This window comes from Neophocaena asiaeorientalis, unplaced genomic scaffold, assembly GCF_003031525.2.
Source record: "Neophocaena asiaeorientalis asiaeorientalis breed wild unplaced genomic scaffold, Neophocaena_asiaeorientalis_V1.1 scaffold108, whole genome shotgun sequence".
Taxonomy (NCBI): Eukaryota; Metazoa; Chordata; class Mammalia; order Artiodactyla; family Phocoenidae; genus Neophocaena; species Neophocaena asiaeorientalis.
The window spans coordinates 5,826,349-5,841,173 of NW_020173770.1; the positions used below are offsets into that span (position 1 = coordinate 5,826,349).

The following is a 14,825-nucleotide window of genomic DNA, read 5'->3' on the forward strand; positions in this document are numbered from 1 at the left end:
CAGCCGAGAGGCCAAGCTCCAGAGGAGGGGGAGAGCCGGGCTTGGAGCCTCAAATGGGGTGGGGTGGGGGTCGAGCTGGAAAACATAGAAGGCACTCAGAACACTGAGCACACCCTCTTCTCCAGAAAGGCCAGAAACATCCCCGAGGGCCCTGAGACGTGAAGAGGGCTCGGGCAGACCCAGGGCAGGTACCTCAAGCGCCTTCGTGTAGGGACCAACATCCAGCATCAGGCCAGAGGTCTCCTTGTAGTAGCGTCTAGAAAACAGCAAAAGGGGACGAGGGGAGCTGAGCCCAGGGGCCTGGGAAGTGCCAAGAGAAACTGCCCTGTCCCGGTTCTGGAGCTCAAGAGAGCTGAGTCACCGGCCAGGGTCAGTCCAGACACCACGCTGAGAGTGACCGACGGAGGTCAGCTCGACAGAGCCCAGGGGTGGCCACCATGCCTGGACAAGAGGGGGAGAGACGGTGAGTCAGCAACTCTCAGTCAGAACGGCCCCCTGCTGCCAGCCTCGTGGGGACCTCGCCACAGTGGGGGACCCCAGGGGCAGCTGGATCCAGTTGCTAACACAGAGAAACACAAGTGACCTGTGTTCTCGAAAGGACAGCTGGTCCACAGAGCATGTGGTGAACCCCTGATTGCTAATAATTAACCCCTAATTGCCGCCTGGAGAAGAAAACTCCATTAGTTCCACAGCAACCTGCCGCATCTCCTAGTAGCTGGAGGTCAGGAGAGGGGCCAGGTCTTCCAGGCGCCAGATGCTTTTAGGACAAGACAACTATCTGTTCCCCGTCTCACTGGGGCCAAGACGGCTTGGCTCACAGCAGGGCCTCCCAAGACGGTTTCACATCTTCCCTCCTGTGAGCGCTGTGCTAAGGCCCAGCTGCCACTGCCTGGCCACCCAAGGCCACACGCAGACCCCTTGGGACACACGGTGACCAAGCCCAGTTCTCTCTGAGCAAAGCCATTCGATTATAAAGTGAGAAGGCAGTTGACTCTGTGCTGCTCTGAAGACAGGGTTAATGGAAACCCAGGACTGTCACCATGTTTTCAGACCCGTCACATCAGCTACCCTTCTCCCTCCCCTCAACCTTCAAATTTGGGAGACGTTAAATAACATGTATGTGACCTAAATGTCCACAGACATGAATGGATAAAAAAGATGTGATATATATACACACACATACATATATAGGTACACACACAAACACAAAATGGAGTACTACTCAGCCATAAAAAAAGAAACAATGCCACGTGCAGCAACATGGATGGACCTAGAGATGATCATACCAAGTGAAGGAAGTCAGACAGAGAAAGACAAATATCATATGATACCACTTATATGTGGAATCTAAAAAAACGATACAAATAAACAACATGTATGTGGAAAAGCAAAGAGAAGGCTAGTGAAGCACGCTGACCTCAGGGTTTCAAATCCTCTTTCCACTTCTTTTTAACTGTGGGACTTTGGGTTGCTTAAGCCCTCTGGGCCTCGGTTTCCTAATCTGTAAAATGGGCAAAAAGAAACTCCAGTATCTACCCTTATGGGCTGCTGTGAGGCTTGAGCAAAATAATGTACGCGAAGTCCCTAACATGATGCCTGGCACGCAGAGACTGCTCCAAAAATGTTAGACAATATTGTTATAAATAACTGCTCACCCAGACTGAGATGGGTAATAAGATATGAGCTGGGGGGACTTCCCTGGTGGCGCAGTGGTTAAGAATCCGCCTGCCAACGCAGCGGACACGGGTTCCATCCCTGGTCCGGGAAGATCCCACATGCCACGGAGCAACTAAGCCCACGTGCCACAACTACTGAAGCCCACACACCTAGAACCCATGCTCCACAACGAGAAAAGCCATCGCAATGAGGAGCTCGCGCACCGCAACGAAAAGTAGCCCCCGCTCGCCACAACTAGAGAAAGCTGGGACACAACAACGAAGACCCAACGCAGCCAAAAATAATAAATAAATGAATAATAAATAAATAATTTTTTTAAAAAAGAGATATGAGCTGGAGAAGAAAGGATGAACACAGGTCTTTCCAGTTTGTGGGAGCTGAAGCCTGCTGTGTGACTACTGGAAATGGTAGCACAGCTCGGGAGCTGCCCCAGGGCTGTGCCTTTCCTCCAGCTCTGCGGCTCCCAGGGACTCTGCCTGTCCCTCTCTGGCCCACCTGAGGCCTCCAGGGCTGCAGGAGCCTTGCTGTCCGCAGCGTTCACCCGGTGCTCAGGTGGGACTAGTGCTCTCCCACCCTGAATCCTCCACTGTCCACCTTGGAAGCTTCCGTCTGGACACAGGCTGGGCTGCAGGGCTGTAGCCAAACCCTTGACCTTGGCAAGGGCTGGTCCCCTGCTACTCACTCCTGTCGGGTGGATTAGAGCCTGGAGCCCGACTGTTGACGCCATGAGGGCATCTCCCATCACGACAGGACTCGGTCTCCAAGTGACCCTGGGCCTCTCAGCCAGGTTCCGAGGCTCTGTGCTCTTGGGGCCGTGCCACGAGGATGTGGCTCGGCTGGGATACCACACACATGCAGGAAGGTACCTGGTAGCCAAGAGAGAACCACCGCTGCTTACCAAGCTAGGACCTGCCAATGCTCCCATTTTTAAAGAGTGACCCTAAATCACAGGCTTAGAGGTCCCTAATCTCATTTATCTTAAATCTGGAATCTGGACATCTATTTTGCATTTATACAGCCTCAAAATAGTGCTTCCTTTTCTTTTTCCACGATCAACTACTTTGGTATGACGCTTTCCTCAGGTCATGGGTCCAGGGTTTCCTAGGTCCAGGGTTTGAAGGAATGGCCAAGTAAAGCAAAATTTGCCCAAGAGGCAGAGGGAAATGCCGGGTGCTGAGGCCTGGGCTTGCCGGGGGGCAGTGACATCCGCTAACTCAGTCCCCCAAAACATTTAGGACGCAGCTGCCCCACACCCTTTGCAGGGGACGCTCTCAGACCCAGGCTGCTCCCCAGGGACTCTCGGTCTCGGGGGGGAAGCAGACAAGTCCACAGACAAATATAAAAGGGCAGGACATGGGTGACAATAGGTGGAACCCCATGCTCTGTGCACTCTGCTTGAGGAGGGCTGGACAGGCTGGGGACAGGAAGGCGGGGAGGTGGCCCAGAGGACACGTCAAAGCTGAGACCTGAAGGTCAAGGGGGAGGAATGCAAGAGCCCAGGCCTGGAGCCTCCTGGACTCGGCACCCTGCTGAGGGCCCCAAGGGCCGGACGCTGCTCTAGGCGCACAGGGGTCTGTCAGGCTCTCAGGGAGCCACCGCCTCGTCCCCTGGCCCCCCATGAGATGCCCGCTGCGGGAGGGGCCGGACTGGGACGGCCTCCCCGAGGACAGGCATGTTGAAGCAAGCCAGGCACGGAGGATGGAGCTGAGGAAAAGAATGTGGCCGGCATAGGAGAGGCTTAGCCAGGCACCAAGGAAACAATTATAAAACAGGCCACTCTGTCGCGATAGACACAGCTCTGTTTGGAGCTGAGGGCTCCAGGGTCCTCTGGGCCAGCGCAGCCTCAGCTCGGAGCGGCGTGGAGGCGGCAGGAGCTGGGGGCCCCTTCCCTCGGTAAGGCCTCCCGAGGACACCCACGCGGCACCCCTTCTGCCCGCCTCAGCCTTCCCCCAAATCTTTTTTCCAGAGTGACAGATACCTGCGCTTTCTTAAATTTAAATTTAGTTCTGGTGGGAAGAACTGAACATGCAGCAGAAAATACGCAATTAAAACCCTGTCTTTGCTACACTGACTTTTAGAACCTAAAGGAAAAACTGACTTCCATAAATCAAAATTGGAGAGCTTAGTATTTGTGGGGGTTTTTTTTTTGGCTGCGTTGGGTCTTTGTTGTTGCGTGTGGGCTTTCTCGAGTTGCGGCGAGCGGGGGCTACTCTTCGTTGAGTGCGCGGACTTCTCATTGTGGTAGCTTTTCTTGTTGCGGAGCACGGGCTCTAGGCGCGCAGGCTCAGTAGCTGTGGCGCATGGGCTCCAGAGCTCAGCTCAGGCTCAAAGGCACCTTGAAGGCCATCTGTTAGCTGAAAACATTTTTAGAGATACAGTAAATACTAGCACCTAAGTTAACTTTTTTTTTTATTATTATAAAGGCCCAGGTTATTCCCGAAACACAAGAGATCTGATATATTTATCTTTTGTTACTGGCATAATAAAAGCAACAGCAGGTCTGGTGAGAACCTAAGTGTTCTGGCCACAAAGAAGAAACTGTGGATTCTGGAAAGACAGGGAAAAGCCGGAGAGAAGCAGTCAGATAGATTTTATGCTTTATTTCTTCTGCCCTTCCGATTATGCAGCACAAACTCCCTTCAAAACGACCACTTGACCTTTCCCACAAGAGCCATTAACCTTCCATAGGCTGTCGCGTAAACAGCTTAATTTTCTGAGGGCAGCATGACAGAAGAAATTACAAAGGCAATTCCCACTCTCGGTCCAAACAGATGCCAAATGTAAATCACACCGTTTCTAGGAGGACACTGTGCCCCAGTGCCCCCGCCACCCTGCCTCCTTGGGGACTCCGCACAGCCCCACTCCAGTGGAGGACAGCCCCTCACCGTCAATGACCCCCACGTGGATGTGACAGCAGCTCTTCATGGTTCCTTGGGCTGTCCCAGGAAGCTATGATCTAGGCCCAGAAGCTGTTGGTCCCTTTCTCTGATTTTTGAGTACCCAACCCATAGCCTAAGCCAGAATCCCCAGCAGCTAGAGACCCCACTAATTGCTTATTTGGAAAACAGACACTTGCCTACTGTTGAATTTGTTACAGAATTACTAAAGCTAAAAGAAACTGATCGCATTTTTTTTTCGTTTTCAACAACATACCTATTTTGACTACTACCCCTTATCTGGAATAGTAACTTTTAATAATTAGAGACAATTTTAAAGAAAAAAATTTTAACATAAATGAGTTATAACAGAGTTTCTTTGTTTTTTTTTTTTGGCCCCGCCGTGTGGCAGGCAGGATCTTAGCTCCCCAACCAGAGTCCGAACCTGTGCCTGCTGTGTTGGGAGTGTGGAGTCTTAACCACTGGACTACCAGGGAAGTCACTAAAACAGAGCTCCTTAATTGTGTTGTTCTCTAGTGAGGGGTTGGTAACTTCAGAGATGCCTACAGGACCAAGCCAGGAGTGTAAAAGAATTAAGCAGGCCAGGTTCTGTGGTTTGCAATGACCTAAACTGAAGAAGGTAAGGTTTGGAAGGGACTGTGACAGTTCATTTTATGTCAACTTGGCTGGGCCAAGCTCCCCAGATATTTGGTCTAACAGTATTCTGGATGCTTCTGTGAAGATGTCTCTTGGGTGAGATTAACATTTAAATCAGTGGACCCGAGCAAAGCAGACTGCCCTCCAGAGCGTGGCGGGCTTCGTTCAGTCAGTTGAAGGCACAACCAGAACGAAGTCTGAGCTCTCTGAGCAAGAAGGAACCTGCCAGCAGACAGCCTGGCATTCAGACTGCAACTCTCTCCTGCATCTCCAGCCTGCCGGCCTATGCTGCAAATTCTGGACATACCTAGACTCCACAATCAACTTCTCTTTATATACACATCTTCCTCAACTTACCATGGGGTTACGTCCTGATAAACCCATCATAAGTTGAAAATATTGTAAGTCAAAAATGCATTTAGGGCTTCCCTGGTGGCGCAGTGGTTGACAGTCTGCCTGCCGAAAGCCCAAGCTACCAAATACTATAGCTTAGCCCAGCCTACCTTAAATGTGCTCAGAACACTATATTAGCCTACAGCTGGGCAGCATCATCTAATGCAAAGTCTATTTTATAATAAAGCATTGAATATCTCATGTATTTTATTGAATGCTGTACTGAAAGAGAAAAACAGAATGGCGATCTGGGTACAGAATGGTCGTAAAGTGTATCCGTTGTTTGCCCTCGTGGTCGAGTGGCTGCCTGGGAGCTGCCACCTGCTGCTACTGCCCAGCATCACACGAGAGCATCATACTGCATACGGGAGAAGATCAAAATTCAAAATTCGAAGTCTGATTCTTACTGAACGTGCGGAGCTTTCACACCGTCACGAAGTCGAAAAATCATAATCCGAACCATCGCTAAGTCACGGACTGTCTGTATATACATCTCCACATCCTGTTGGTTTTGTTTCTCTGGAGAGCACTGACTAATACAGGACACATTTTATTTTCATCATAAACACACTAGAGTATTTGTAGCTCCGAAAAGAAGTATATCCTCTCTTCTCTTTCTTTAAATCTTTCATTTGCCTATTTTGAAAGAGACATAGCCATGAAAAGATATTTCTCTCCTATGAGAAAAACAACAATTGGTACAAGATGAACGGCAACCAACTCTGACACTCGGAGAAGGGGCAGGAGGACATGGTCAGGTCCATGGTGCACCGGAACTAACGGACCAGGGGTTCCAGCCAAGCTGCGGTGCCCTCGGGAATGTGGGGCCAGGACTGCCAGATCTTCTGATTTCTCAAAAGGATCCAGAAATCTGGTTATTTTACGTAAAATCTCCCAATTTTTAAAACATCCTCAAAAAAATTTAAGATCTGTGCGGACCAAATGTCTGCTCTTGACTGTAGCCTAGAGGCGACAGAGCACAGGCTCTGGAGGGCACTCCTGGCCATGCTGGCACTTACAGACGGGGGGACCATGGCTTACTTCACCTCCCTATGCCTCAATATGCCCATCTGTAAAATGGCAATGACACTGCCTACAGCTCACAGTGTTGTGGTCAGAATTAAACATGGAACTACATAAAGTGCTTAGCAATGGCTGGCGGCCAGATAAAAAGCCCCCTGGTGTCACCTGGAATAGCTGCCCTGCTCAGCAGGCAGAGAAAGGAAGTTCCCAATCACCAGAAGCACCTAAACTGAGAAAGGCTCCCCCAGAGACGGCCACAGAATTCCTGCCCCGCACGAGAAGCTGGGATAGAGCTCCACAGCATCCTCATGGTTCTAAAATCCTAGTGTTGCTTCCATTGAGGGCAGAATAAATCTGCACAGCTTTCTGGAAAGCAGCTTGGCAACATACATTAAGAACCTCAAAAATACACATCAAAGATACTGATCACAGCCTTCCTTTGGTAGAAAACTAGAAACAACACAAATGTCCATCAGCAGGCGTTGGTTACAATAACTATAGGAGAGTTATTTTTTAAAAAATAACTGTAGGGGCTTCCCTGGTGGCGCAGTGGTTGAGAGTCTGCCTGCCGATGCGGGGGACACGGGTTCGCGCCCCGGTTCGTGCCCCAGTCCGGGAGGATCCCACGTGCCGCGGAGCGGCTGGGCCCATGAGCCATGGCCGCTGAGACTGCGCGTCCGGAGCCTGTGCTCCACGACGGGAGAGGCCACAGCAGTGAGAGGCCCGCGTACCACAGAAAAAAAAAACCAAAAAACTGTAAAAACAATTGATAGGAATAACCTCACCACAGAGACATCTACTTATTGTATGCAAAGTGGTTCACAAAATGTTTGGTGAACAACTAAAAATGGGTGACAGAAGTAGGTCAAGTTTGACACCGATGTAAATACACGCATGTGTAATGATCTCTCTGCACAGGAAACCACTTGGAAGGACGTATATCAATACGTTGACAGTTGTTTTCTCATGCGGTGGGACTGGAAATCCTTTTTGTTTTCTTCTTTTTGCTCATCTGTATTCTCTAATTTTTCTTCAGTGAATATGTGCTGTCTTGGTGGTAAAAGATGGTAAGAAAAATAACCAACATGGTTTTTTAAACGAGACAGTGAGGCTCAGGCTGAAGACTCGGACAAAAACGCTGGTCACAAAAATCACAACTTTACACAGACTGTGCTGTGCGGCCAGAGATATGGGGCCCGGACAAGAGCATCCCACAGGCCCTCGAGCCTATTTTCTACTACTTAGGTGCCCCCTTGGCCCAATCCATCCAAGTCTTGTGCTGTATCCTGTGAAAATGCACCTAAAGTCAGGACAGTCAACACAGGCCCCTGAGATCTCCAGGGGTCTCCTCTGCAGTGACCCTCCCCTGCCCCTGGCCTCTTCCAGCCTCGGACCCGCAGGGAAGCTTGACCAACCAGCTCCTAAAGACAGGGAATTTCCTCAAAAATTATCAAAAGATAGAAATGAAGGGGAAAAAAAAGCAAGAAAAGGGGAGGGAAGGAAGAAGGAGTCACCCTGCATCCACCCCACACCCACTTTTCCCATCTTCTCTGCTGATTCTGTTAAGTCAGAGACGCACAGAGCATGACCCAAAGTGGCCATAAACGACTCTCCCTGCAGCTGACTTACCCTTTTCCCAGTGAGAAGAGCACAGGATTCTCCAGCTCCATGAGCACCTGGAAAGCTTTATTCATGTTTTGATAAGAAAAGCCTTCTCCTGCATCTGCAATTACGACACAGTTTGGGTTGGACGTGTCGATCTGATCAAATTCCGAGCGGACTCCTGGTGAGACAGAGAGAGAGAGAGAAGGATAAAGCCCTGGCTGACATGGTCCACCTCGCATCTCCTTCCAGGAACACGTGGGTCTGCCTCATCTGCCCGGCCCTTTCTCAGATGCTCTTTCTGATCGTCAAGCTGACATGAGAGGTGGGCAAGGAAGGGGTGCTATTCCCATTTTACAGATGAAGGAATTCTGGCTCCACACAGAGTGTGTGTTAGGATCCTGAAAGATGATGGGCCCGCCCCTGGCACCCCCACTCCAACACCAGCATTACCCCAGAAGTTCCCTTAGTTCAAAACCATAGGCAGGGGACTTCCCTGGTCATGCAGTGGTTAAGAATTCACCTGCCAATGCAGGGGACACGGGTTCGATCCCTGGTCAGGGAAGATCCCACATGTCGCGGAGCAACTAAGCCCGTGAGCCACAACTACCGAGCCTGCACTCTAGAGCCCTCGAGCCACAACTACTGAGCCTGCATTCCAGAACTACTTAAGTCCATGCGCCTAGAGCCCGTGCTGTGCAACAAGAGAAGCCACGGCAAGGAGAAGCCCGCGCACCGCAACAAAGAGTAGTCCCTGCTTGCCGCAACTAGAGAAAGCCCGCACACAGGAGCGAAGACCCAGCGCAGCCAAAAATAAAATAAATAAATAAATAAATTTTAAAAAACCCAAAACTCAGGTATCTATCAACAGGGGAACGGATAAACAAACCATGGGATGTTCACTCAATAGAATGCCACTCCCCAATCAAGAGGAAAAGACCTACTGACACATGCAACCAAACAGTATGTTGGGTGAAAGAAGCCCTGCACACAAGGAACGGTTAACTCAGTAGGCCTGGGCTGCTCAAACCCTGCACATCCAAAGAAAGGCTGTCTTCAGATCAGGCCCACCACCACCTCCCGGGAGATCACCTCTGAGCCCTTGGAATATCCTGCCTGGAAAGAGTGCTTTCGTGTGTCTGGGGCCCTGGGCCATGCTGCATCCGTTTGACACCTGGGGGCCTGGAGACAGAGTAGCCAAGGTCAGTCACACGGGCGCTGCATGCCTACCTGACTGACCCTTAATAAAAAGCCTGGGCACAAGGCTGCAGTGAGCTTCTCTGGGTGACCACACCTCAGGCGTACTGTCACGCATCGCGCTGCCGGGAGAATGAAGTGCATCCCAGCACAACGCCCCCGGAAGTTCGCGCCTGGATTCTCCTGGTCTCTGCCCACGCATCTCTTCCCTTCGCTGAGTTTAATCTGTATTCTTTCGCTGTAATAAACCATAACTGTGAGTAGGACAGCTTTTCTGAGTCCTGTGAGTCCTTCTAGCAAATCATCAAGCCTGAGGGTGGTCTTGGGAACCCCAAAAACTAGATGCTGTGTGATTCTATTTATATGAAATTCTAGACACAGTAATCTGACTTATAATGGAAAAAAATCCAAACAGTGGGTGCCTCTATAGGGGTTGGGGATGGGGACTAATAGGGAAGGGCCTTAGGGAACTTTTGGGGTGATGGTAATGTTCTAGGTCTTTTTTTTTTAATATATATATATAATATATATATTTTTTGCGGGGGGCTGCATTGGGTCTTAGTTGCGGCATGCGAGTTCTAGGTCTTGATAGGGGTTTGAGTTACACAGATGTGTGCAGTTTTCAAAACTCAGCAAAAGTACACTTGAGATTTTTGTATTTCGTTGCATGTAAATTTTACATGAAAAGAAAAAACTAAACAGATTGAACTCTAGTTAACGATGTGAAGTGTTTAGGGGAAGTGTACCAATGCCTGCAAGTTACTTTGAGATGCATCAAAAAGATAAAGATGGATAGATGGCTGGAGGGATGGGTAGATATATAATGAAGAAAATATAGCAAAATGTCACTGGTAAAAATCAAGGTTAAGGGCACACAGATATTCCAAGTAAAATTCTTCCAGCTTTGCTGTACATTTGAAAATTCTCGTAATAAAATGTTGGGGGGAAGATTTATCGACAATAAAACTTGAAAAAGATTCAAAGTCTGAAAAGTCAGGTACACCTATGGAAAACACAGACGCAGGATTACAGGTGAGGAAGGGCACCTGGCTTGCCCTTCAGCCTCTCAAGCTCTAACATCTGCCTGTTGGACTCACTGATGAACGATGCCTTCAAGGCAAACTCTGAGTTTCCCTCTCCCCTTCACCCTGGGGAGGGGAGAATTTTCTTTCTTAAGTTTTTCTGTTTCTTTAAGGACCTGTTCTAAAGACACTGGCAGGGATCCTAGATCACAGTGGAAGCATTTGGAGAAACATGATTTCTAAAGGCTGGGCATGTCGCCCTCGACTGGCGCCAGAGTCGTGGACTGGACACCCAGACCTCCAGGGAGCTCCCTCCATCTCTTGGGAGGCCCACCCCTGTCCGGAGGCGGAAGAGCATTCTTGTCTCTGCCAGAGGTTGGTAAATCAAAACACCAAGTGCAAAGGAGGGAAGAAGGCTCAGTGCAACTAAAGAAAAGTGTCCTGAATTCTGAAGCGTTGCTATGTCTCTTCTTTTTATCTTTTTGGCCGCACCGCGCAGCATGTGGGATTGTAGTCCCCCGACCAGGGATTGAACCCGCACTCCATGCATCGGGAGTGCAGAGTCTTAACCAGTGGACTGCCAGGGAAGTCCCTCTTCTTTTTAAATATTCAGAAGGCACCAGGTAATACTGCTCCTTCCTCTCTGTCCCAGCAAAACTCCCCGCTGAGGGTCCAAGGGGCTCTTTTCCTTCATTCAGACCAATATCAGGAAGGAAACCTGTGCAGTTTGCCAGACAGCAGGGCTGGTTTTCACAAATATAGTTCAGAAACCTGTGGACCTCAGTCTAGCTTTTCATCCCCCCCATCTGTCTCTCTCTGTCTCTGTGTGTGTGTGTGTGTGTGTGTCTCTCTCTCTCTCTCTCTCTCTCTCTCTCTCTCTCTCTCTCTCTCTCTCTCTCTCTCTCTCTCTCTCTCTCTCTCTCTCTCTCTCTCTCTCTCTCTCTCTCTCTCTCTCTCTCTCTCTCTCTCTCACACACACACACACACACACACCCCAGAGGCTAAAATCTTGCCCCGTTGACAATTCCTTGCCACCGTGCTTCATCCTAGATCACAGAAAGCAAATTCAGGGTTTTCCTCTGAGGAGCCACCTGGAACCTGCCTCCAAACACCCTCCGGTATGAGGCCAGGATGGATGGGCCAGGTCCCCAGCAGGGAGCCCACAGGTGTCAACAGGAGCCACGTGCTACCTCTGTGTCCTGCCCAGTGGTCTGGCTCAGGCGAGAAGGAGCCCCTCCCCAGCCCCCACCTGGAAAGGAGGCGCCTTCACCCCAACCAGGTCCCAGGGCCCGGCAGGCCTACCGTCGTGGATGAGCAGGTGTGGCCGCAGGCCTCGCTCCTTCAGGATCAGGCAGGTGGCAGGGGCCGGGGCGGTCACCTCGTCCTCTGAGATGTCGAAGCCCAGACGCCGAAGCATCCCCACCAGGTCCCCCCGGGACTTCTGCGACTCATTGGTGCAGAACCTCACCTTCAGCTGGGACCGCTTCAGTCTGGAAGTGGGGAGACAGGTGGAGGGGCTGTCAGCAGGCAGTATGGCCTGCTGCGGAGGGGGCTGGACAGGCGCTTCTCCGAGGGCGCAGGCCAGGTCGCCACGGGCCCCTGAGCTGGGCCTCGACTGACCCCGGGGGTTTTGGAGCTGGAGCAGACCATTCTCACCCTCACTGTGCTTGACACAGCTGAGGCTCCCCAAGGTTCCCGCCTGGCCTCTGCCCACACCTCCCCTTCTGCCTGGGACACGTCCCCACCCTCCCCTGGGACACACTGCCCACGCACATGCCAGCTCTCCCGCACTCGACACCTCCTCCACCATACCATGCCGCTCAGCCTCGCAGGGCTCGCCTCCGAGCATCCTGGCCACCCCTCTGGACCTCCCATCACAACGAGCATTTCCACTTAGCAACTGAGCTGACTCTGTACCCACACTTTCCCAAATACAAAGGTCAAGGGGCCAAGCTGAGGTGTAGCTCCTCATCACTGTCACCGAACAAAGGTTTGCCAGACAGAGTCACCAGGCACACGGGCGAGTTAACGTGAGGTGAGCCTGGGATGCGTGCAGAGTGTCAGCGGCACCGACATCCTTCCCGTCTGAGCTCACAGGAGGCTCCGTATCCCAGTTGCACCTGGGCAGGCTCACCGAATGCAAAGCCACAAAGCTGATGCCTGAAGAGACGCCAATGAAATAACATTCAACCCGTCTACAGGCAGCTACTGAGCACCTACTAAATGCCTGGCTGGGGTGGGTGCACAGAAACGCCACGGTGTCCGCAGGCAGGCTCTCTGACTCCCAGAGCCCTCAGTCGGCAGGTGGGGCGGAGACCACGCAAAGGAAGGGGGAATCGGGGATTGAGAACAGAGAGGTGCTGGGAAGGACCAAACAGGTGAAGAGACAGGGTGGCCAGGGAGGGTGGGAAGGTCGGGGAGGCCTCCCTGGGGAGGAGAGAGCTCCGGAGCTGAGACCCGAAGGGAAGCAAAGAGGCAAAGGCAGAGCGGCCGGCAGAAGGAAGGGGGGACCTGGTAAGCGTCAGCACTGCAGGTGTGGCCGGGCAGGAGAGGAGGCCGGCGTGGGGGCCGAGCAAGGGGGCCAGTGGGCCGGGGGGAGTGAGAAGAGGTGGGCTGGCCACACCTCTGGCCTGGCCCAGAGCGCACAGCCCTCCCTGGATGAACCCCGGGCCACAGCGAGGGAGCCTTCATATTTGGCGTCTGCAGAGAGCACGGTGGGGGGCCATGGAAGACACCAGGCTGCAAGTCAAGAGGCCCGAGAAACCCTAGGGAAAAGGTGGAGGGTCTGTATGTCCCCGTCTCCAACCATCCTGTGGGACGCTGCCCCTACCCTGTCTCTATCCAGGTTTTTCTTTCTAACACTAATCAGTATCTCCAGTCGTCTCATTTCTGTATCTGTTCACCGTCTCTCTCCTGGACCCATGTGCTCCATGCGGTCAGGAATGGGGCCTGCTGGGCGCTCCTCAGCACCCCCAGCGCTTCACACAGGGCTTGGCACACGGCAGGCCACCGATAAGTGTTTGCTGAATGACTGAGGTATGGAAAGTCCAGATGACAGCTGGTGAGGGGGACCCTTCCTTAGGACCACGCCTACTGCTTCCCCCAAGGGTGCCCTGACGGAAACAGACAGGATTCAGTGGTGAAGACATGCATTCCCACGCTACAGTGAGCTTTCAGACCCTCTGAGCACTGGAGTGGACAGGTGCGATTTGGAAAAAAATTGGCAGATCTACTGACAAGGCGAACGCAGAGAGGCTGACAATGTCGTAATCAATTCTTTCTTAGTATTTGTCTTTCCTAATCAGGGGGTTATGAATTATCAATTACATTTAGTGGTTAATTGCCCTTCATAAAGACAGCTTTTGTATTTTTAAATTAGGCAGTTAATACATTGTAACTAATAGCATCACCTTGTACATTACGGGCAGATCTTCACTGATTGGCACCCGGGATGTACGATCGCACCCAAGTTAATGGAGCAGTTGAGAGAAGAAGGCAGGGGGTGCCGGGGGACTACTTATTCCTAATGGATTATGATGTGACCTTCTCAGAACAGTGAGCGACCGGTGTGACAGTGAGGTGACAGTGCCTCACATCTGCTATTCCAAACACGACTTCGATGCCCATAAAAAAACGAGTAAATAACAGAACTCACTTCAGGACACTTCAGCCACTGTTCTCCTTTGAAATACAACATAAGTTCATCCAAAACACATGTTTTAAAATCAAAGTACTAGTTTTAGGATTGAATCAGTCCCTGGAAAGTGGCAGGAAATGCTTGGGGAAGGCCCCTCCCTGTGGGTCTGTCCCTTCGTGCCCCTGACCGCACCCCCTTTTGACTTTCTGGCACAAGTCCCAGGTCCTCTCTCTTCATTTTTCTTAGTTACTAAAAATAACAGAAGTAGGGCTTCCCTGGTGGCGCAGTGGTTGAGCGTCCGCCTGCCGATGCAGGGGACACGGGTTCGTGCCCGGGTCCAGGAAGATCCCACATGCCGCGGAGCGGCTAGGCCCGTGAGCTATGGCCGCTGAGCCTGCGCGTCTGGAGCCTGTGCTCCGCAACGGGAGAGGCCACAGCAGTGAGAGGCCCGCGTACCGCAAAAAAAAAAAACACAGAAGTATTCATTATTATTATTAAAATAGTAAAGCATGAATACAACATTACACTGGACCTTGCCTTGGGGCTCAGTATCCATGATCTGATTTCATCCTCACCCCCTAAGGGAAGAGCCCCCTACAAACACCCTGTGTCCCCTACATGCACCCCCCAGGGCCCGGTGCCTGGAGCACAGGGGGCCCTAAGCACATGTTGAGAAAACAAGCTGAGGAGGCAAGAGCCACGGTCCCCGTTCCAGAGACAACAGAACAGAGGCTCCGGGGC

General features: G+C 51.5%; 1 protein-coding gene across 1 annotated transcript in view; it reads right to left on the minus strand.

Moving 5' to 3' along the window:
• The window catches only part of LHPP (phospholysine phosphohistidine inorganic pyrophosphate phosphatase), a 135,796-nt gene that overhangs the window by 106,894 nt on the left and 14,077 nt on the right, over positions 1 to 14,825 (minus strand). The window contains exons 2-4 of the mRNA XM_024751540.1: positions 11,750 to 11,937; positions 8,256 to 8,409; positions 193 to 256 (exon numbers count right to left, since the gene is read on the minus strand). Coding sequence (XP_024607308.1) covers positions 193 to 256; positions 8,256 to 8,409; positions 11,750 to 11,937 — 406 coding nt within the window. The remainder of the gene's footprint in view (positions 1 to 192; positions 257 to 8,255; positions 8,410 to 11,749; positions 11,938 to 14,825) is intronic.